This window comes from Tupaia chinensis, unplaced genomic scaffold (genome assembly GCF_000334495.1).
Source record: "Tupaia chinensis unplaced genomic scaffold, TupChi_1.0 Scaffold144346_1, whole genome shotgun sequence".
Classification (NCBI taxonomy): Eukaryota; Metazoa; Chordata; class Mammalia; order Scandentia; family Tupaiidae; genus Tupaia; species Tupaia belangeri.
In genome coordinates, this window is record NW_006204205.1 from 5,126,466 (window position 1) to 5,151,428 (window position 24,963).

At 38.0% G+C, this 24,963-nt stretch overlaps 1 protein-coding gene across 7 annotated transcripts in view; it reads left to right on the forward strand.

Annotated features, from left to right (window-relative positions):
- The window catches only part of RAPGEF6 (Rap guanine nucleotide exchange factor 6), a 263,794-nt gene that overhangs the window by 209,616 nt on the left and 29,215 nt on the right, over nt 1-24,963 (forward strand). For 5 of the 7 annotated variants that reach the window (XM_006166893.3, XM_006166894.3, XM_027767662.1 and 2 more), the window contains 4 exons: nt 2,927-3,138; nt 11,832-11,955; nt 14,626-14,649; nt 18,282-18,502. In XM_006166893.3, the coding sequence (XP_006166955.1) occupies nt 2,927-3,138; nt 11,832-11,955; nt 14,626-14,649; nt 18,282-18,502 (581 nt within the window). The remainder of the gene's footprint in view (nt 1-2,926; nt 3,139-11,831; nt 11,956-14,625; nt 14,650-18,281; nt 18,503-24,963) is intronic. The other 2 variants (XM_006166895.3, XM_006166896.3) reach the window with 1 other exon arrangement.

A 24,963-nucleotide genomic window follows, 5' to 3' on the forward strand; every position in this document is an offset into this window, starting at 1 on the left:
GTCACGCCGCAATCCCTTCTCCTCCATTCTCCTCTCGGGATCTTGGGCACGCACGCACGCACACGCGCCCGGCGTGAGTTTTAAGCCACCGGGTCCAGGATGTGAACCGCGGTTGACTACATGGGAGTCCAGCGACATAGCCATTACGCTAACTGCTGGTTCCCAACTCCATGTTTTTTAAAAGGCCTGGAGAACATTTATCGGGTGCCTCTCCTCTCTCCCTTTGTGTTCGTCATTTTGGTTAATTACTGGAAGGTGGCGGTTCTGACCAAAAGCCGTATAAAGATTTTTTGAAGGGCCAGCAGATGGCGTAGCAGTTATCGCTGGAAACTGCTAACCTTGATTCGAATCCTAGATCTGACGGCTTGAAACTCAAGCCAGGCATGTGTGCGTGTATGCCCAAGATGCTGGGAGAAGAGTAGGAGGAGAAGGGATTGTGGCATGGCCATCCCCCTGGGGGATGAATTTCTCAATTTTCCTCTCACTGTCTCTCTCTCTCTCTCTCTCTCTCTCTCTCTCTAGCAAGCACATACACCCTAAGACAAAAACTTCTCAAAAAAAATTTGTTAAGCTCATTCATAGCTTTTTTGAGCAATACCTATTGTCCATAAACTTTTTGAAGAGGCTGCCTATGGGTTTCACAGCTTTCATTTATGTGTTGCTTTTAATTTTTTCCTTTCATTTCTTTCCTGAACTTTACGAGTTAATTTTTAAACAACTTTTATTAACATTTTCTCTAGGCACTTGTATCACTACATTAAGTTCTTTTTTCTTAAGTTATTTGAAATTATGAGTAGGTCGTTGGTTGGTCCCCTGTTTTCGTTTGATTGTTGCCATCATTTTTCAGCTTTATGTTCTTTAAGTGTTCATGTTACCTAATTGACTCACTGCTTGTTAGAGATTGTGGGTTTATTCCTTCCTTTTGGATGATATGGGGTATCTGATACCTAGCTATTTGCAGAAGATCTTTGTGAGAGAAAAGCCAGGGCAGTAATCCAAACCTGCAGGTGCTGACATGCCATGTATGTAAATTGTTTTCCCTTTACTTTCACCCAGCATAGAATTGGCAGCATCAGGGCTACTTACAACTCTTGAGTTTCTTGCTTTAGTCTAGTCTCATTGTTAAGCAGCAGCTTATCAAAATGTATCACTGTGTATACTGGTTCAGTCTTAGCTTTCCTGACGCTCCATGGTAAAGAAGAGGATCCCGCCCCACTGAAATCCATTAACCTGTGAACTCCCGTGTTGTTCAAAAAAGGGATTGTTATTTTTGCTGAAAAAGTGAGTTACCTGCCTGGGAGACCTGCTTTGACAGGGTTGAGATCTGCTGCTGCAGGCATCATTTTTTCAGCATCTTTGCATATTCCTGTATGACCTTGACTTTTTTTTTTTGGGGGGGGCATCCTTTCTAATGTGCTTAAGAGTTAGATCTCTCTTAGTTTCAGTGGAGATGAAATTTGCATTTTTGTTATTCATCTTTGTAGTTATTTGGGGTCATTTATAAGAAGCAAAGGGAACAAAGATATCTTAACTTCACACTCTAACGTCAAAAGTCACAAGAACATTTTAAATATAAAGGTGTGGTAAAGGTGAAACAGAAGGATTAACTTGTAAGTAAACTGAGGCACTATATATGCTGTTAATTCGGCTACCTGCAAATGGAATTGCGGTTAGATGCTCCTTGATTTATGATGGGGTTACATCCTGATAAATCCATCATAAGTTGAAAATATTATAAGTCTAAAATGTATTCAATACACCTAACTCAAATGTTGTAGTTTAGCTTAACCTAGCTACTCGAAATGTGCTCAGAAGACTTGTATTAGCCTGCAGTTGGGCAGTATCATCAGACAACACTGATGATACCACAGAGTACCACAGAGCATCAGTTTTGTGTTCTCGTGGTCACATGGCTGGCTGGAAGCTCTGGGAGCTTTCTCTCAGAGTGGCATGCTGCATGGTACTTGCTCTGGAAAAGATCAGAATCTGAAATATGGTTTCTGCTGAATGCATATCGCTTTCACATCGTCATAAAGTTAAACTGACATGGGGCCAACAGGTGACATAGTGGTTAAGGGTGCTGGACTCCCACATGGCTGACCACGGTTCGCGTCCTGGACCTGGCAACTTGCTTTCTCACTTTCTCTTCTCTCTCCCTCCCTTCATCCCTCCCTCCCTCTCTCTCTCCTTCCCCCCTCCACCTCTCCCTTCCCATCTCTTTCCTTCCTTCTGTCCCTCCTTCCCTCTCCCTTCCTCCTTCCCTACCTGGTCAAATTCCTCTCCCTTCCCATCCCTTTCTTTCCTTCTGTCCCTCCTTCCCTCTCTCTCCCTTCCTCCTTCCCTACCTGGTCAAATTAAAAGAAAGAGAGAACAAGAGAGAAGAAAGAGAGAGAGGGAGGGAGAGTAAAAAGAAAGATCTGGAAAACAAAACAAAAAAAATTGAACTGTCATAACTCTCAATAGAAGTAACAGGATGGGAGGAGTTGCAGTCTAATTGCCATGAATCATTTTTCAAGTTAGGGAATATCTGAGCTTTGTTTAAAATCCTATGGAAAGGAGAGATTGCATATTTGGAGGCTTTGGTGAGTATTGGAACCCAGTGTTATGGAAGTGTTAGAACCAAGGACATGAATGGGCAGAGTCAGAGAAATGAGAATGTCTCAGCCCTTGAACTTGCCTCATTATTATGTGAAGTTTCTGCTAAGTAAAACAACATTGTGATACTTTAAGTTTTTTTTAATTAGATGCCTGTTTTACAGAATTACATTTGTTATTTATATGTCAACTATAAAATAAAGGTTTGTATACAACCATAGACAAGTAATATACTTCCTCTGAAAGGAAGCTTGGTTTGTGCACGTCAATGACCTAAGTCCACCCTCTCCCTCAAGTCTCTTTTTAATGTTTTTATTTTGATCTTTGACAGTGGCTTGAACTTGGCACCTGTAGCACGACTCAGAGGTACTTGGGAAAAGTTACCAAGCAAATATGAAAAGCATCTCCAAGATCTACAAGACCTTTTTGATCCATCTAGAAATATGGCAAAGTATAGAAATATTCTGAGTAGTCAAAGCATGCAGCCTCCAATTATTCCACTCTTCCCTGTTGTCAAGAAAGATATGACATTTCTACATGAAGGTATTAAAAGAGTTACTTGAAAATTAGCATGTTTTGCTGCAATTAATTCTTCAGAATTATGGTTTATTATATTGAAATATATTCCAATCTAATGATTTTATGTTACTAAAGCTTTGCACAGTTAAATGCAGCAAGTTTTAGGACTCCAGAAGCTACATTATTGATCAGAACAAAATATTTACTGCATTCTTCAAAATATCAAATATGATTAAATAGTTTATGTCAAGTTATGTCACACACAAGTCAAACTGTTTAATCATATTCGATATTTCACTTAGTGCTATTTTTCTTTCCAAGATTTTTTTAATTGAATTGCTCAACACATACAGGAAAGTGCCCTAAACAAATGTACATCTAATGATTTTGACAAAGCAGACACCTATATCAGCACCCAAAAATATTGAAATATGGCCAACATCCCAGAATCTCTTCTCATCCCACTTCCCAAAGGCCACCCTCATCTTCTTCCCCAAAGTTAGTTACTGTTCTGATTTCTTTTTCTTTCTCTCTTTTTTTTTTTTAAGTGAGATTTTGCTATAGGGCGAGTGTGCTCACCGGAGAAATAGAAAGCAAGAAAAATCACCCTGCAGGGGGAATGGCCGTTCCACAGTCCCTTCTCCTCCAGTCTCCTCTCGGGATTTTGGGCACATACACACTTCCAACATGAATTTTAAGCTGCCAGGTCTAAAACTTAAATCGCAGTTGACTACCTGGGAGGCCAGCGACATAACCGTTACACAATCTGCTAGTCCCACTGTTCTGATTTGTAATGTTGCAGTTTAGTTTTTAACTGTTCTTGAACTTTATAAAAATACAATCATAGTGTGTTTGTTGTCTTATTTTTTTTATTTTTATTTGTTTTTTGTTTGTTTGTTTGTTTGTTTTGGGGGGGAGAGAGAGATTTTTCTATAAGGCGATGTGCTCACTGGAAAGACCGAGATGAAAGCGAGAAATCACCCCCCAGTGGGGTATGGCCATGCTACAATCCCTTCTCCTCCATTCTTCTCTCAAGATTTGGGGCACACATGCCCAGCATGAGTTTTAAGCTGCCAGGTCCAGGACTCATCAGACCCCTGTCAACTGTGGGAGTCCATTACACCATGTACTGGTCCCTAATGCCTTATATTTTAGTTTGTTTTGTTTTCTGGCTTATTTTGGCCAACATTAAACTTGAGATGGTTTCATGTTATTGAGTGTAGTTGCATTTCATATTCAAAACTAACATTTTGATTGTATGAATATAATACAATGGATTTATCCTTTCTGTTGGACATTTGGTAGTTTCTACTATTGGCCTTTTATGGATAGTTCTGCTGTGGATATATTTACACATATCTCTTAATTTACCTGTGTTTTGTTTGGTTTCGTTGAGAGATTTTTGCTATAGGACATGCGTGCTCACCAGACAGACAGAGGCAGAGAGACAGAAAGTGAGAAATTTCCCCCTGGGGAGTGGGAATGGCTACACCACACTCCATCTCCTCTCAGGATTTTGGGACACACACAAACCTGGTGTGACTCTCAAGCCGCCAGGTCAGTGACTCATAACTGTGGTCAACCATGTGGGAGTCCAGTGCCTTAACCACCATACAGCCTGCTGGCCCCAGTGTACATGTGTTTTTATTAGCTTTATGTTATAATTGGAGTAGAATCGATGGGTCCTGATATTTGTATAAACATCTCTAGAAAATTATTTGGCATTATCAAGCATGAGTTCTTTTTTTTAAAGAGTGGTTTATTTAATTAATTTATTTATTTATTTAAATTTGCTATAGGACACATGTGCCCAACAGAGAGAAACAGGAGAGAGGAAAAGTAAGAAAGTAAGCCACCAGGTCTGGGATTCAAACCGCAGTCAATTACATGGCAATATAGCACCTTAGCCACCTGCCAGCTTCGAGCACTGCGTTCTTACATTCTTTATCATCATGAACACCTGATAAATTCACCTTTTTTATTTTCATTTGCTCCAGTAGCTATGTAATCAGGTCTTGGTGTAGTTGTAACTTACACTTCCTCAATTACTAATGAGAGTGAGCACACTTTTATATATGTATATATTTATGTATTCATGTGTGTATTATACCTATGTGTATATATAAACATATTTGTATATATGTCCTCTTATTAATTACCAGTTCAGGTTCTTGCCCACTTTTTAAATTAGGTTGTCTTTTCGTTTAATTCATTTAATATATTTGAAAGGGAGTTAGATATCTGTGTATGATCTGACTTGTTTTTGATTCTTTTTTTTTTAATTTTTTTAATTGAAGAGGTTTGTTTTTGTTATAGGTCATGTGTGCTCTCCAGAAAGACAGAGAGAGACAGAGAGGAAGTGAGAAATCACCCCCAAGGGAGGGATGGCCATGCTGCAATCCCTTCTCCTCCATTCTCCTCTCAAAATCTTGGGCATGCACACAAACGTGCCCAGCATGAGTTTAAGCCACTGAGTCTGGGACTTGAACTGCAGTCAACTATATGGGAGTCCAGCAACATAGCCATTATGCCAACTGCTGGTCCCGTTTTTGATTCTCTTAAGGTAATCTTTCGATGAACAGAGTTTTTAGTTTTGGGGGGTTTTTTAGTTGTTTTTCAATTTTACAAAATTTATTTGAGCAAGAAAAAGGTTGTAAAGTAAGGCAACATTCCAAATCGAAGATGGTTCGACATCTCTTAGGAATCCAAATTAACTGATATGTTACCTACAGGGTTATCTCCAGTCCACCTAAATTATGTTACCTACAGGGTTATCTACAGTCCACCTAAATTGTGCCTGATTTTTGTGTATGATATTTGTTCACACTTTATTAACAGGCATAAGTTATGTTGCTATTTTTTCTGCAGTTACATTTGATATTATACCGTGTATATTCATTAATATTAATTAATTTAATGTTTATTCCTTTGTGTATATCAGGCAATCAAGGGACTTAGGCCACTTAAATTTTATTTACTTACTTCCTTATAGGTTTTATAGTTGTCACCATGCCTTTAAGTTCTACAAGATATTATTATTATTTAATAAAGTTAGTATTTATTTAACCTTATCTGTAGATTTACTTCAGTTGTTCCTGTTTTTTATTTCTTCTTGTATTTCAGATCTTTCATAGGGTTGAATGGTTTGGTTTTTTAGGTGGCTTTTGATTTGACTAAGAGATTGTGTAGAATTCCATTAATTGCAAGTCCACTGATGGTAGAAATCACTTTTTGTTTTTTTAATCTTAAAATACCTACATTATTTTTCAGAGGCATGTTTTTCGTTGGCATCTACCTTCTTTCAACACTTTGAATAACATCCTGCTGTCTTTCAGTTTCCATTGTCAGTGTCAAGTCAACTTTTGGGGTCAGCAGGTGGCATAAGTGGTTACATCACTGGACTCCCACATGGCCGACTGTGGTTTGAGTCCCAAACCCAGTAGCTTGAAAATCATACCAGGTGCATTTATGTGTGTGCCCAAGATCCCAGGAGAATGGAGAAGGGATTGCAGTGTGGCCATCCCCCCTGAGGGAGGTGGTTTCTCACTTTACCTCTTACTGTATCTCTCTCTCTCTGGCAAGCACACTTGCCTTATGGCAAAAACCTCTTTAAAAAAAAAAAAAAACTGTCAGTCTTATCTGCTGTTTCTTTAATTATGATCTCCCTTCATTCAGTAGCAGCTATTATGATTTTTGTGTCTTTTTATCTCTGCTTTTCTCTAGTTTTGCTATGTGATATGGCTAGGAGAAGGATTTTTATTTTTTGTTTCTTTGTTTTAATTCTGATTGATGTTTATAGGACATTTTGAAGTCTGTGATTTGATATTTTTCATCAGTTTTAGAAAATTCTCAGTAATTATTTGTGTCTTTTTTTTGTTGTTGTTAAAGATAAAGTCTTGCTATCAGCTTCCCACCTCGGACTATAGTTGTGTGCCACCATACCAAACCCGTTTTTTAAGACAGTGTCTCACTTTGTTGCTCAGAGCAGTCTTGAGCTCGAGGTCCTACAGCCTCAGCCTCCCCACGTTGCTGGGATTACAGGTGCATGCCACCATATCTGGCCTTTGAGTTAGACTGGACTCAAACCCAGCCCTCCCGATAGGCCCAGACTATGGAGCACAGCATCTTAGCAGTGTGCCCACTGTGGCTTTTGTAAGCCCTCTGTGACCACTCCTGTAGGGATTTTGATTTTACCTCTTTTAGACTTTCTATGCCCTTGTCTGTTTTCTGTAGTTCTCTTCTTTTTGTCTAACCATGCTTAATTTAGATATTTTTTTCTACCCTATTACCCAGGTTATTAATTCTTTATGCCTAATTTGCTGTTAAGTTCATCACTGAGCTCCTAATTTCAGTTATTATATTTCTCTTTAGTTTCTTTAATTACCTTTATTTTTGTTTCATGTTCTTTGCCAGGCTTCTCAGTGTTGTTTTTTAAGTTTGTTTATTTACATATTTGTGAATGAGAAAGAGCGTGATCAACATTATCTTTTTGTTTTCTTTTTAAGTTTACTTCTTCCATGAGTAAGAGGACAGGCACTCTCAGTAGCATCTTCATCACAATCCACCCCAGTCTCGGCAGGTTGCATACTGATCACAGCCACACACATACACACACACACTGCTAGCGTGCTCAGGGAGGCCCAGGATGCAAACTCAGGACCTACGATGAGGTCCAGTTGTGTTACCACTGTGCCCCTCCTGGCCTTTCTCTAGGATCTTGACCCTGTGATCCAACACTAGCCTCATCCAGTCCTGGATCGTGGGCATGCACGTGCTTGGCTTGTTCAAAGTCTGTCTCTGCTAACTCTGTAGTCTGACTCACCTATGGGTCTGTTGCTGTTGTCTTTTTATTTTCCTTGCATTTTAGTCGCATTAATCTCATGATATACCTGGGTTTTGTTTGTTTTTGTTTTTGTTTTCTTTATGTGAGAGAGAGTGGAAGGAGGAGAGTTAGAAGTTTTTGACCGGATCTCACCAGTGCAGTTCTTTGTCCCAGCCTCTCTCTTAGCTTTGGGTACAGGCACAGGGTACCATGCCCGACTATTATAGTTTAGGCTATCACTTACACTACCATGGCTGGGCCTGTTCCTGATTAATTTTGACTAAGTAATAGAAGCTGTGTATAAAAAAAAAATTAGAAAAATAGTCTGAGGTCTCCATTCTTTCACAGAGGTTTAAACTGGCTTCTGGCAAGCAGCTGGGGGTGCCAGCAATCCAAAATCACTTTAATCCATTTTCAGATACTATACCACTGGTCATTTTAAGTCTGTTTACTTATTTTTTCTCTGGGAGAGAGACAGACAAGTAAGAACCCCCAACAGCGTCTTTATGTGACCTACCTCCAAGTCTTAGCCATCCCAGGTCACAGGCACACATGTGTATCCCTGAAAGAAGGTCTCAGGACGTGAGCCCCAGGCTTTATCCCATGTGGGTCCAGTTGTATTTCCACTGTGCCTTCACTCGGCCCCCAGCGCTGGGCTTTTATCTGAGTCTATATTCAGTTCATCCTTATTCCCAGGATATACATTTTCAGAGTCCTAATTCGAAGCATTGGAGTCCTAGTCATGATGACACACAGATAGCACCACCGTTAGCAGTCTGAAAGTGACAGGAGAGGCCCAGGTTCAGTTCCTGTGCCAATCTGAACACCAAGTGTGACTGCACGTGTCTGCAATCCTAGCTGATTGGGAGACAAGTACACAAGATTCATTTCACAGTTAGACCTTATCCAAAATACCTATCTCTGTCTCTTCCTCCATTTTCTTTCTCTCTCCCTCCTAAAGGCAAAGAAAAAAATCATTGGAGGTTTTGCTCAGACTTAAGTTGCTTTTCCTTTTAGCTCTAAAAGTACATATCTCTACTTAGTTTTTTAGCTCATCATCTCCCTCTTCTAAAATCAGCAAATGAACCTAGGACAAGCTCTGGGAAATGCTTAACCTTCTCTACATTCTGCTCCCCGATCTTCACTGCCTTGTTAATTTTTTGATGCCTTCAAACACTTTTTCTATTTTTATACAACTCTAATCATTGTTGTCAGCAGACAGTTGTTTTAATTAACATAGTTTTCCTGCTCTTTTATCATCACTTTTTTAATAAGTAAATTGTATAGATTTTTATTTTTCTAACATATATCCTCAATACATATTTGTTTGACTTGAAAGTATTTTTGATGATTATTTCATTTCCAATTCACATTGAGACCCAGAATGTTATATAATATAATAATATCCATGTATTAACATGGATCCAATATATAGATGCTATTTACTCTGAGAAGGGAGACCACCACATAGAGCAGACTCATGGTTTTCAGGCTTGATTTCAGGGCCTTGAACTTCCTCGGAAACTCCTTGGGGCCTACATAACAGTTTCCTTTGAGCATACAGTTTTTTGCCTCATGATTTGAACTGAGTCAACGAACAGGCTATGTCTGTTCTCATACCCAGTCTCTTCAAAGAAAAGTAGGCCATTTTGAAAGTTGTAAAGTTATTCTCTGAGAACTATTTCATGAGATGAAACAAATAATGAAACCTACGAACAGCAAATTTGTGTTAATGATTGAAGTTATGGTTGAAAATTCAAATTAAGGAAGTGTGAATGACAGATTGGAAAATGTATGCCACTATGAAGTAGCCACTTCTTAGTTTTGGGGAATTTGTTCTTTTATTTCTACTTTTCTAAAAATATATATATATATTTATTTAATTATACTTATCATTATTAATATGATTTTTTTATTTGCTAAAGGGCACATTACTTTTTTAATTTGCTGAAGTACAAGTGTGCAGAGAGGTGGGGGAGAAGGGGTTGAAAGCAAGCCGCCAGGTCCAAGACTTGAGGTGGCATGTTGATTGAGGGGCTGAACTCCTTACATGGCCCATTTCTTAGTTTTAAGTAATTATTGCCTCTTAGGAAAACAGACCCAATATTATTTAATAGTCCATGCCATACACCTTTTTTTTTCCTTAAGGGAATTCTGAAATGCTTTTCTTCATCGAATATCTGCTTTTTTTTTTTTTAATTGCCAGAATTCATGTGTGCTCACCAGAGTGAGTGAAGAAAGGAGAGAAAGGTAGAGAAAAGACAAAAGAGAGGGAGAGTACCTCCCCCCATGGGCCGTAGTCACACAGCAATCCCTTTTCCTCCATTTCTCCATCCCATCAGAATTTGGGGCATGCACAGCTATGTGGGGTCCAGCTCCCACCCAGTGCACATTGCTTAACCACTGTACTGAAGAACCAATTATCCTCTCTTCCACTTTTTATATGATCACAATTCATATACTAATTTTTAAATGAAATATTTTATTTAACTATATATATATTTTTTTTTTTTTTTAATTTGAGAGACAGAGAGAGAGTGAGGGAAGGTGAGAAAGCAAGCCACCAGGTTCAAGATTTGAACCACGGTCAGCCATGGGGGAGCCCAGTACCCTCAACCATCATGCCACCTGCTTACCCCATAATTTTTTGAAGTACAATAAACCAAAGAAAACTTGTTGTGGGTGGTAGGTTAATTAAGCCCAAAGATGACCTTGTGACTCTAGCAAAGGCTGTTTTTAAGCACTGAACCCTTGTTGTCCAAAGAGCAAATGTAGACAACTGCATGAGCGTGGGCTGAGCATCAGGAAGGTGAGATTTGAGGGGCTGTACTTTTTATAGGTGTGCCTATAAAATAATGAAACTGGGGCAGCAGGGTGTGGAGGTTAAGGTGCTGGTTCTTACATGGCCAGCTGTGCAGTTCGAATCCCAAACACGGTAGCTTGAAAATCACACTGGGCATGTGTGCATGCATATCTAGAATCCCAAGAAAAGACTGGAAGAGAAGGGATTGTGCCATGGCCATTCTCTCTTACCCCCCCGCCCTCCAGGATGATTTCTAACTTTCTCATCTCTCTCGATCTCTCTCTGACAAATGCATGTAAAAAATAAAAAACCCTAAGAGGGACCAGCAGTTAGCGTAATAGCTCTGTCGCTGGACTCCCATGTAGTCAACCGCGGTTTGCGTCTCGGACCCAGTGACTTAAAACTCATGCTGGGTGCGTGTGCGTGCGTGCCCAAGATCCCCAGAGGAGAATGGAGGAGAAGGGATTGCGGCGTGACCATCCCCCCCGGGGAGTGATTTCTCGCTTTCTGTCTCTCTGTCTCTCTCTGTCTGGCTGGCGAGCACACGCACCCTATAGCGGGGGGGGGGAACCTAAGAATAGTAAAATAATAATAAAACTGGTGTTACAAGCCATGCATCGGCTGGGACCTTTCTTATATTTGTTACTCCCATGTGGAACACAATCTTCCTAGTAGCTCATTCCCTGGGAACAGGATTGAGCTATACATGGGTATATCATTTTTTTTAACCTATAGAGTGTGTGTGTGTACACAAGAGGAAAATAGAAAAGCATTCTGAAGGGTCTTGTAATGCCTCGGTCCCCTTTTACCAACCCTCCAGCTGCTCAGGACTCTGGGCACCTATATGTATACCCAACATGATTTTGAACTGAGCTCAGGATCCAAACTCACAGCCAGAAGGCTTCGAAGTCTGCAGGGCACTTGCATTACTGCTACAGCACAGCAGCTGGGCTGGTATATCAGTTCTTAAAAAGAAAAGTGACACTTAGATAAAGGTTTTCATTTGTGCCCCTCAAAAAGAATGTGATTTCTGCTACTTTTATATAGATATTTTCTTTTTGAAAGTTAAAAAAAATTACTTTTGTTCTTTAGGAAATGATTCTAAAGTAGATGGTTTAGTAAACTTTGAGAAATTAAGGATGATTGCCAAGGAAATCCGTCAAGTTGTTCGAATGACTTCTGCTAACATGGACCCAGCTATGATGTTCCGACAAAGGTATGGCACTGAAGTAAACAAAAGGATTACAGAGTGGCACTGAGGGTGATGTAAAAGTAATCCTAGTATTTGTCATTTATCAGTTATCTAACGTTTGTTGTGCACCATGCTAAGTGCTTTACGTATGTCGATTCCTAGTAATTGTGTATCACAATAACTAACAGGTAGGTGATGTTAGCCTTCCTTACATACATGAAGAAATTAAAGCACAGGGGAATGTTTACAGAATTTGCTAAGATTTGAACCCTAGTTTCAGTATTATTTTTATCAATATATGTCAATCTGTATTACTGTTGTTCTGTGAAATATCAGCAATCAACTAGAAGAAAACTGCTGATCTTTACTGAAATTACTGTAGAAAGCAATGTCTTATTCCATTTCTAACATTATTTATTTTTAAAGTATTAGTCTGCATTTTTTTATTTTTACTGAGTATATTTAAAGTTATACTCGTATGTAATTTATACTTCATTCTTCTAAAACATTCCTTTTCTCAAGTTATAATACTGCTATTTGTACATAAATTCTTCAGTATTTAGAGAGTACAAATTTAATCATGCCTTATCTTTATTAAAAATGGAAAATACTATTTTTATTCTATATCGCCTGATCTTCTAAGAATACTTCTTTAAACTCAGTTTTTAAAAATTTGCTGGAGGGTGTGTGCACGTCCTGGTAAGAGAGAGAAAGTGAAAAAGCATTTCCAATAAAGGATGGCCACGCCATAATTGCTCCTCCTCTACCTCTCCTTTGGGGATTTTACCCATTTATACATATTCATGGGTGTGTTTTTCAAGCTGCATGATCCAGGACTCAAACTGCACAGCTGTCCATTTAGGATCCAGCTGCCTTAACCACCATGGGACTGGCTGCCCCTCTGCTCATTTTTAGTGTAATAACAAAAGCTTTTCCAAATTATATAAAGTTTATAGACAGTTTGTTAAGCTGTTCCCAGTAATTTTTATCTATTTATTTTTTTAGGGTATAATATAAATGGTTTTAATTTTTGGTCAGATTTTCTTTTGGGCCTGTGTGTACAATTTCATACATAAGGGCATAAAAAATTAACTAATTTACAGTGGCAGATATAGTTCCTGTGGGGTTTTTTTAGAAGTGTGTTAAGAAAACAAAAACATTTGCTACTTTAAAAACTAGAGTTCTTTTTTACTGTTATTTTATTTTTTATTATTTAATTTGCTTTAGTGCACATGTGCTCATGGGGGGGTGGAGAGAGAGAGAGAGAGAGAAAGAGAGAAAGGAAGCATCCAGATCTGGGTCTCAAATCATGGTCAGCCGTGTAAGAGTCCCACACCTTAAACCCATGCTGCCTAGTAAACCCAAAGTTGGGGTTTTTTAAACCAGATAGAGCCAGTGTGTGTCAGAATTGGGTTTTTTGTTTGTTTTTGATAGCCTTAGGAGTTGTTTCAATTGTTGAGTAGTCTTTATTTTTATAAGTAGTTGATCTGATGGTTGCTGCAGTTCAGAAATCCTTCAAGAATGAAACAAAGAGTGTGCCAGAGCTTCTCTTTCTCCCACCTCTGCCTCTGAGAATCCCTACATGGAATGAGAGCCGTTATTGCTCAACCAAGTGGAAGCAGAAACAGTTAAGAACCAGCAACCACAGCAAACCTAGAGGAGGATTTGTTTGTGTTTCTGTTGTGTGTCTTTGTACAGTGGCCCTACCACTCCCTGTTGTCTCACGTGGCCTCCATTTACCCACATATGTTATCACTCTGGTCCCTGAAGGCAGAATCAGTTTGTGACCCTGCCAGACCAGCTGATGATACACTGTCCCAGCTGTGCTTCATTCAGAATTGAACAAATGAGGAAGAAATTGACGAGGAAATTAATAGACCTGGCTGTTCTCTTGGGAATGGCCTATGTAGATTAGAATAAGGTTCGGGGATAAATAAACATTTATGTTTAGATTGGATGGAATTTTTCCTGAATCCTGAATTTGTCTTCCAGTACTGAAATAGCTTTCTTTAAGCACATTTTGCTAGTGTATGATTATCTAGTGTGGACAAAGTAACCCCTTTTATTTTAATAGTAAAGTGCTGACTAAAAAGCATTCTTTATTCAGTCAAGCAATAGTGTAAAAACATACTATATTAAAGATTTTGATGATACATTTTTATTTATATTTCAAGTTAGATTTGCTGGTCAAATTTTCTTGTAAAATGTATTGTCAGAAATTTCTATGCTTAAATATTAAATTAAATATGTTTATATTTCTTTTAATTTCATCTTATCATTTAAATGAATGGCCCAGGTTTTTTTTTTCAAAAAATATACTCAATACTCATAAATAATACTGCTTTAAGGTTTTTTTCTTCTAAAAATTTTGAAATTAAAACTTGAGTGAATGTTTTCTCTTAAGTTTCTTATTAACATAGGCTTCTAGATGAACTAGCTATTTAATATAAAATTGAGCTAAAATATTTTTTAGAGATGTCTGTGGATTTTTTTTTTTTGCCTTCAGTGCATATCCTATAACTCATCTTACCCCTGTGCATTCCATTAAAGCCATTTTATTGTTAAGCTACAATTTTTTCCTAATAATTTTCTGTTCTATTCTGTCTGCATAGTTTCTCTGACTCTCAACTTTGTCTTTTTTCTGTGCTTTACTATTCAAACACATGCTTCAATGTTTGTGGCTCTTGCTTACAGGAAGAAGAGGTGGCGGAGTCTGGGGTAAGTGTAGAGATGAACGCAACTGGAATGAAGGTTGTGCAACTCTTAACATATGCTGCATCCCTTTCATTAATGCACGCACATAAAATAGCATGCGTTCTATTAACCCTGTCAACCTACATTCCTGACAAATGCCTTTTTGCTAACAAGGTGAAATAGTTATAGAATTAGCTTTTTTTTGTTGTTGTTTATTTTTCCATTATTGGCATCCTGTAGGGTTTTTTTAGACTTTAATTTAGCAGGATCAGTTAGATGAAGATGGTGGCAATAGTGAATATTTGTTTAGTGCTTGCTATGCGCCATACACTGTTCGAAGCACTCTAAAAATGAATTATCTTATTTAATTCTCCTTCCCCCCCATGAGAAGATATTGTTATTCCAGTGATACAGATGAGAACAGTAAAGTTGCCCAGTCGTAAAGCTCATTAAAGGTGGATCTTAACCTAGTTAATCTGGTTCTAGAATCCATGCCACTTTAGTTTACTCAAAGGCCATAGTTTATAAAAGTAAATCTATCATATGAATGTATAAAAAAGCAAGAGAGGGTCTGTTTATAAAGGTTGCCTTTTCCATCAGCTTCCCAGAAAAGAGGCAATTTTCACCTAACCTATACTGTAAAATTCAACTAGAAGGTTATTTTAATTCCTTGGACCCACTAATGCCTTGAAACTTCCAGTGTTGGCTGAATTTTACTTTAAATTGCTACCTGCTTTAATTAAATACCCCCTTATCTCTCCTTAAAACTATGATAGGATAAACTACCACTTTTGTTTAAAGTAGGTTCTGGTTTCTGCTTCTACACAGCTAGCTGTCTATTTAGAACCGTAGTAAAGGATCTGATAAATCATCTATCTAGTCCTTTTATTTTTAGGTAAAAGATAAGGCTTTTGTAGATGAAAGGATTACAAAAGAATTTTATTATTTTAAGTTTGTCCTAATGAACCATGAGGTTAGACACTTTTATTACATATAGGAAGAAATTTTTTGTGAGCCACTTCCTTTACTTAAGTCTTGTCTTATTTGTGGTCTTGTTTTCTGTTAAAGCTTGGTGAACTTGGCTTTTCTTCTCCTTTTTTCCTTCTCTGTGTGTTTCTCGTGTGTTTTATTCTGTATCATACATATATGTCTTGCTCTTTTCTGGTCCTTCTCAATGAAAATAGAAATTGATACCTGGCATTACTATTGTAGAGAAGAATATTTGGACAGTGTATTTTAGTGGATATTTGGAGTGATTGGATGACTTATGTTAACATATTTACCGTTCATTCAGCTTTATGGTTACATTATATGAGATGCTTAATACTTGGAAAATTTAGATATTTTACATCAGAATAATTTCTGTTTTTGAAGTAGTTTAAAAGATTGTATTGTCATTTATCACAGTGTTATTATACATTAGAATTTTGTATCTATCCTAGAGTTGTTAACATCTGCATTTCTTTGAATCTAAGACATCATCAATCATATGCATTATTTATGTACCACTAAGAAGAAAAAAAAAAGCACTGTAGTGTTCTATTACCACTGAGAATTTTTACTTTACAATTATTGGAAGAACTTTTATAGACTTAAGTGTGGATTTTTTAATCACCTAAAACCCTTGTACATACATAAAAAGGAAAACAAATAAGCAAAGTGAAACTGCTTAGATCTTTTTAAAACTTTTTCTTATTTAGAATATGAATCTTCTGAATCACGTTTATAATCATTAGTTTTTAAAATTGTGTCTCTCTTACTCAGAACATTGCTTCCTGTGCCATCCAGTGTAGTGATACATTTCTTAGACAGCTATAAAAAAGCCAAAAGCTGCTGGTGTGGACTCTTACGCTAATTTTGCAAATAATTAGAGCTGGCCTCCTTTTGACACCTGCTTTGTTCTCACTACCTCTTTAAAAATAATTTGTTCCCTGTAGGTTAAAAGAGTAATTCATTAATAGCATTGGATTTTTTTCTAAGCTATTCTTCAAGTTTTGAGGGTTTTGCATGCATTGGTAGTGATAAACATGTCAGTTTCTGCCTGACCAATGGCAATCGAAAGTTGCCTCCCAGTGTGACACATACCCCTATTATAAAGATCTTAAAATGTGAAAAGAAGGGAAAAAAAAAAAGTTTTTTATTTAATCTACAATGAAAACATTAGGACATTAATGTTTGTTTTTTAAGAGTTTTTTTGCCATAAGGCATGTGTGCTCCCTGAGGAAAGAGAGAGACAAGAGACAGTGAGAGGAAAAGAGAGAAATCACCCCCTGGAGGGATGGGCATGCTGCAATCTGTTCTCCTAGGCATGCACACACAAGTGCCTGGCATGATTTCTAAGCCACCAGGTCTGGGACTTGAGCCACAGTTGGCCATGTGGGAGTCCAGCAACATAACCACTATGCCATCTGCTGGCTCCTAATGTCTATCTTAAGCCTGGTATATGAACACAGAAGAGTAAATTGTATGGTAATTGTGTGTACATTTAGAATTTTTTTAATTGCCAGAGAACATGTGACTCACCAGAGAGAAAGACAAAAAGGGAAGGAAAAGCATCCCTGCAATGAGATGTGATCACACTGCCTCCCTTCTCCATTTCTTCATCTCTTTGGGATTTGGAGCACACTTGCACACACATCTGTTGTGTTTGCAAGCTGGGACTTGAACTACAGTTGGCCATGTAGGGTACAGCTCCCTGAACTACTAAGCCCTGTGGTTGGCCGTATTTAGAATATTTTTATAAATATGAAGCTAATTTAGAAAATACATACACCTTCAAAATAAAAATCAGCTAAGAACTTTTTGTTAGCTAGCCTTGTGGCTGGCAAGAAACGGCATTGCAGTTGCTGTTTCCCATTGATCCTAGATGTAGTCGTTGTAGAAAATGTGCCAAGGAGAGTTGAATTGGGTGAACACATAGTTCATTTGAATTGTGGTTATTTCTACCCAGTTTGCAGTTTCATCACATTAAGAGGCACTGAAAAGTAAGGTCTTAGAATCCAAATACTATCTTATCACCACATAGGTGAGTAGAAGCATTGAATAGCTTTTTAGTGCGTTTCTGATCTCTAATATTAAATGTAGATGCTGTTATTTTCAGCTAATATTTTATTGGTTGTTCTGTTTGAATTTTGACCAAATCTGATTCCTGGTAAAATTGGTCAGCATGTTTAAAGGGAGCCTGCTGTGGACAAAAACAGTGATAATAATACATCAAAACAGCAGAGACCACCAAAGCTACTCTAGAAACTGCCTTGCTGAAGAACCCTGGTGCAGGGTTCTGGCTGAGGATGGATTTGCCTGATCCAGACTTTTGTGATAGCTTCAGATTATGGACAGCCTCTAGGACCAGAAGAATCCTTTCTCTTGGCACAATTGTGCCATGGGTCATGTAGATACAAAACCAGGTGTAATGGAATATATTGCTCAGGAAAATTGCTATCTTATTCTTTGGAATTCTGTACTTTGCCAGATCTTGTTCTTAATTCAGAACATTGCCATGTGTGCCATATTACTTTGCATTAATGCTCTTCATCTTTTAACTCATTTACATCAGCATGCGGTAGCATTAACAGAACAAAATATTTTAATCATTAATCTGCTGTACTTAGTTCTCTTCTTTATAGATCCTCATTGTGATCTCCATCTTCTTATAGGTCATTGAGTCAAGGCAGCACAAATTCAAACATGCTGGATGTTCAGGGAGGAGCTCATAAAAAAAGGGCACGCCGCAGTTCTCTACTTAATGCCAAGAAGCTATACGAGGATGCCCAGATGGCAAGGAAAGTAAAGCAGTATCTTTCCTGTCTGGATATAGAGACAGATGAAGAGAAATTCCAGATGATGTCATTGCAGTGGGAGCCTGCATATGGTACCCGTGAGTACAAGTTTTCATTTATGTGATACTACAGAGCACAGCAGAATTGGGCCAGTAGGTGGCCTGGCAGTTAGGGATCCCACATGGCCATCTGCACAGTTTGAGTTCCAGACCCAGTGGCTTGAGAAACATGCCATGCATATGTACGTGTGCTTACTTGCCCAAAATGCTGAGAGGAGAATGGAGAAGGTATTGCAGTCTGGCCATCCCCACTGAGCGGTGCTTTCTCACTTTCCCTCTCTCTCTCTGTTTCTATCTCTGCCATGTGCCCTACAGCAAAATAAATAGAGTACAGCAGAGTAGAAATTTTATTTCTCTAAAGTGATGCTAAAGTCTCAAGAAAATTGTTAATTTTCTCTCACAAATACTACTGTCATACCCCAACTATCTTGTAATCCTGTTCATCATATACTGAGTCACACTGATTCCTAGTGGTTGTCCTGTACAAACAATACGAGGATCATTATTTCTTCTTTAAAAACCTTGAAAAATTAAAACATAGTAGAGCCACCCTGTTTGGAAACATGTAAATTAATACAACAGTATGCATATATTGCAGGATCAAAGAAATCATGAGTTCTAAGAGGAGTAATCAAAGATGATGAAATATACTCTGTTGACACCAAAAATTCCTCTAGTTACATTAATTCATATATGACAATTTTAAAATACAGGATAAGGAGCCCTTCAATAAGTACTATTATTGAAACAGATTATCACAAATACAGCTACCATAGGAAAAGGCATGGGATGTGATGGAAAGATCGCCTCCTAAAGGGTAGAGACAGAGTTTGAATCTCATTTGCTTTTATTTAAGCTAGATTTTCTTAACCCTAGGATAGTTTTTTCAAATGTAGAACTTTGGCAAGAGTTAGGAGTACACTTTATCTCTGATTTTTTTCTACATTAAACCTATTAAATGTAGAGAAAGATCATTTAAAAAGCTAACAATTATTGAGAGCTTCATGTGTGCCAACAGTCAAGCTAAGCACCTTATGAACTTTGCCATTTACTCCTCAAAGTGACCTCTCAGGTGTGCAATATGGGACTTATATTCTAATGAGATAATGTACCTCCCCAAAAACGTAACTTTTATAAAATGTTGTATTATATGTTATAGTGAAAATTATATATTTATTATCACCCAGAGAACAGTAGACTATTTCCTCATCAGTATGAAGAATGGTATACAGCTATTAAAAATAATGAATGTGCAGCTAGGAGGTGGCACGGTAGTTGAGGACACTGGACTCCCACATGGCCAAGTACAGTTTGGGTCTCAGACCTGGTGGCTTGCTTTCTCACTTTCCCTTTCCATCTCTCTGTCTCTCTGTGATCAACTTGGAAAATAATGATAAATAATTTTAATGATAATAATAAATTTATGTATTTGGGTAAATTTCTTACCACACATCAAGAATAGTTTCAGCTATATAGAAATTATACATATTGAAAGTAAAGATTGAAAGACGGTATAGAACCTTTAATAGATAATTATGTCTTAAAGTTCAAAGCCATATCATATACATATTTAATTTATTGAAGACTTCTGCTCTGCTTTGACTTATTGTCATGGTTACTTTTTCTCAAATATATACCTTATCATCTTGAAATAATAGAACACTTTATTATTCTTACTTTTTTCTAATACAAGGTTGCTTATTTTTTATGCACACACACATACACCTGCATACCTCCTTCTTCTTGTACCTCATAGATCATTGTCTCTTCTCTTAACACTAGTAAGTGTCTTGTGCTATATATTGAATATTGATTTGAAATGAGGAAGCCTGTGGGCCTTTCTTAAATTGAGTTTGAAATTTTGATTTAATGCATATCACTTTAATTTGGTTTGAGAATCTTTATATGATTTCTATTGCATAATAGGTTTTTCAGTGTTTAAATAGTGACTGTCCCAAGCCAGATAGTTGAGTTCTGAGCATTATAAAATTTAATTCCTAGGGGCCAGCAGGTAACATAGTGGTTAAGACTCTGGACTCCATGTGACTCACCACCATTCAAGTCCCAGTGGCTTGAAATTCAAGCTGGGTGTGTGTGTGCATGCATGCATGCCAAAAATCCCAGGAGGAAAATATTGGAGAAGAGATTGTCACATGGCCATTCCTCCGTGGGGTGATTTCTCACATTCTAGCTCTCTGTTTCTCTCTGTCTCTCTGGCAAATGCATGCACCCTAAAGCAAAAATCTCTGGAAAAAAATACGTAAATTTAAATCTTCCTAGTTAATCAGTCTATATGTGCTTTGAACACTTCATCTCTGAATACTTTTATATTTAAAGTAATCTTTTGGTGTTTTGTACTGTACCAATAATCAAAATATCATTGAAGCTGAGAATCAATCAATATTAAAAGGAGAAAATGTGTTTCATGGCTCTAGCCAAGATATTACATCTTGGACTCAAATAGTTGCTGAGTCACTATATATTGTTCCCAGGAATTCCTGGGAACTTGTTCTCTGATTCTCACCACCCAAAATACTTTCTAGATTCTTATAATTAAAACTTAATAGCTAACTATTGTAGTGGAATTGGGACAGGTTAAACTTTTGCTTTTCTCTTGGTGTTTACAATAAATATATCATAAAGTACCGAGGTTGCACCTGCATTTAAACCACCCTAAATAATTGATTAAAGGGGTGCCAGCAGATGGCATGGTGGTTAAGGGCGCTGGACTCCCACATTGCCAACCATGGTTCAAGTCCTGAACCTGGTGGCTTTAAAAAAAATAAATAACTGACTAAAGGATTAAAGTATTACCTGAAGGAAGTATTTGTTTCAGTCAGATTACATAGTGTGTTGATTTTATTTTATGCAAAGGAGGCAGCTATTCGTCTAAGTCAGGGTTAAATTCTGACACTGATTTTTAAATATTCTAATGATGAATTTATAAAAAAATGTTTCTGATATTCCTTGTATAACTGTTGAAATAATATCACCTATTCAACAAATACCTATTAAACATCTGCTTTCAGTTAGTTTCTGGCACATTGGCATATAGTAGTGCCCAAAATGCAGTCCTTGACAGTGGCGTTGTCAAAAATAGTCATGTAGGAACAGTCTGGCTTCACGCCTCAAAGAAAAAAACATAAACAATGAATCAATGCCAAGATAAACACCCAGACTATCCCAAAGATCTAAAGTGAATCCATAACAATTCCTGGGGCTGATGAGCATTGGGAGGCTGAGAGCAGATGGTAGCTGAAATAGACCTTTAGAACCAGGAAGCCCGCCCTCCAAGCTGCCAAGTACTTTGAGGAAAAATCCTCCAGGGTCATGACTTCTACAGTGAAAAAAAAGTGATACGGGAACAGACAATTTTCCCCCATCTCCTAGCTTTGTCTGAGAGAAAATTATTTCTGTATCAACCCATATGAAGCATTCCAAATGTCTGCAGGGCTAAAATTCCTGAGATGGGGAAAAGGGGTGAAGCTAACAAAAGCTGGGCTCCAAACTCAGGAACAGCTCTCTAGTTTGGCCAAAACAACTGTTGTGCAGTGCCAAGGTGAAGGAGGCTGGTCTCACAAATTCCCCAGGCGTGTGTACCCCCAAACCAGGCTGTGAGGGAGGGGTACTGCACCAAACAGAACCTTGTCCAGACCAGTAGCAGCCCTGCACTTACAGTGCCATCTAGTGGCAGTGATCTTGGACTAAAGGAACTCGGCAGTCAACCTGCACAGGACCTCTGGGCAGATACTGTTTTAGAAAATCAGCACAAACAAAACTACACAATAAAGACTGAATAATTACCTAGGTCCTCCTTTGCCAAGAAGTAAACATTCAGAAAAAGTAAAATCAGAGCTATGACCTCACCAGTGGGCAAAACAAGCTCATGAGGTCTGGTTGAGAGGGCTTCCTTGTGTGTCTGCCTCTCAGTCTCTCTCATTCTCTCACATGCATACATGCTATCACAAATAAAAAAGAAAACATTTCAAAATTTGTCAAAATAGAAGTTTTGAAGTAACTCAATAAATCTAAGAAAATACAGAAAGACAATTCAGATCTTCATAAAACATTTAACAAAGTAATTTTTATTTACATAATATATATGCATACACACACACTCTCTATATAAAGCATGTATCGTTAGACCTAACAGAAAAGATAGACTCCAATATAATAATAGTTGAGGACTCCAGCATCCCACTTTCAGCATTGGACAGATCACGTAGGCAGAAAATTAACAAAGAAACATCAGATATAAACAGTTTTATATACCAGATGGACCTAACAGATATCATAGAATATTTCATTCAGCAAATAAAGAATACACATTCTTCAGCGCATAGAACATTCATCAGAATAGATCATATGTTAGATCACAATACAAATCTCGTAGAAATCATGACAAGTGTTTTTTTTCTGACCATAATGAAACAAAATTAGAAATTGGTAACAAGAGGAACACTGGATATTATACAAAGATCTTCAAAGAGTTCATGGAAAATGCATATTCTGAAAAAAAAAAAAACTGCACAGATTCCAAATTTTTTTGCACCAAAATAAGCTTTTTTTTTTTTTTCAGGTTTGCCATAGGATACATGCACTCACCAGAGAGACAGTGAGAGGGAAAGTGAGAAATCACTCCTCAGAGAGGATGGCCATGCCACAATCCCCTTTCCTCCATTTTCCTCCCAGGATCTTGGGCACACATGTACACATGCCCAGCATTATTTTTAAGCCACTGGGTTCGGGACTCAAAACTGTGGTTAACCATGTGAGAGTCCAGTGACGCGACCACTACGCCATCATGCTGGCCTTAGAACCCGCAGTTGTTTAAGGGTAGACCAAATGGCTGGTATTATTTATAAAAACTGTCTCTTTTATAATTATTTAATTGTATTTATTATTTTAATTTGCTACAGAGCATATGCATTCACCAAAGAGAAACAGAGAAAAAGACACAGAGAGAGAAACCCACCAGGTCTGGGATCTGAACTGCAGTCAGCCATGTGAGAGTTCAGTAACTTAACCACTGTGCCACCAGTTGGCCCTTCAAAAGTGTCTTAAACTTGAAGGTGCTTATGTTGAGGTATAAAGTTTGTGGGGTTTTTTTAGTTTTATTTATTTATTTATTTTTAGATCTTTGCCATAGGGTGCATGCATTTGCTGGAGAGTGACAGAGATAAGGAGATTGAGAATTCATCTCACAGGAGGATGGTCCCACCACAGTCCCTTCTCCATTCTCCTGGGATTCGGGACATGCACACACATGTGCCTGTCAGGATTTTTAAGCCACCTAGTCCAGGATTAAACCATGGTCAGCGGTGTGAGAGTCCAGCACCTTCACCACGCCACCTGCTGGCCCTAGTTTTATCCTTTAATTCCATTTTTCCATTAACTGTCTGAAGTCATCTGATACGAAAACATGTAAATTAAACAACATGCTCCTGAATGACCAGTGGTTAATGACAAAATTATAAAGGAGATTTTTTTTTAATATTGTGAAATATTTTGGAAAAAACAGACCACAACCAATGGGATATAGCAGAAGCAATACTAAAAGGAAAGTTTATAGCAATAAATGCCTATATCAGAAAAACTGAAAGATCTCAAATAAATAACCATGCACCTCAAGGAACTAGAAAAGCCAGGACAATCCAAACCTGAAATTAGAAGGGAATGAGTAATAAAAATGAAACCGAAATACAAAAATCTTTAGGGATTATTATGATCATCTGTTTGCCATCAAATTGGAAAACCTTGAGGAAATGGATAAGTACTTGGATATATATAGGCTACCAAGATGGAACCAGGAAGCAACAGAAAACGTGAACAGACTAATAATAATGATCCCGATCCAGTAATAAAGAATCTCCCAACAGAAAAGCCCAGGGTCAAATGACTTCACTGTTAAATTCTACAGAACTTTTTTTTCTTAGCCTTTTTGCTATAGGATGTGCACACTTGTCAGAGAGAGACAGAGGGGAAAAGTGGGAAATCACCCTGCAAAGGGGAAGGCCATGCTGTAGTCTCTTCTCTTCCATTTTCTTCTCAGGAGCTTGGGGACACACACACATACACACACACACGTATCACCATATTTTTTAAGGCACCAGGTCCCGGATTTGAACCACATAGTCAGCCATATGAGATTTAGCACCTTAACCACCATGCCATCAGGTGGCCCAAATTCTACAAAACTTTTAAAGAATTAACACTGATTCTTCTCATACTATTATAAACATTGAAGGCAAGGGAGTCCTTCCAAACTCATTGTGAGGCCAGCATTACCCTGATATGAAAACTAGACAAGAGTACAACAACAAAGAAAACTATGGACCGGGGCCAGCAGGTGGTGTGGTAAGTAGTTAAGGGTGCTGGACTCCCACATGGCCGACCATGGTTTGAGTCCTGGTCCTGGCAGCTTGCTTTCTCACTTTTCCTCTCTCTTGCTCTCACTCTGTCCCTCTGGTCAAATTAAAATAAGTAAAGTCAAATAAAAT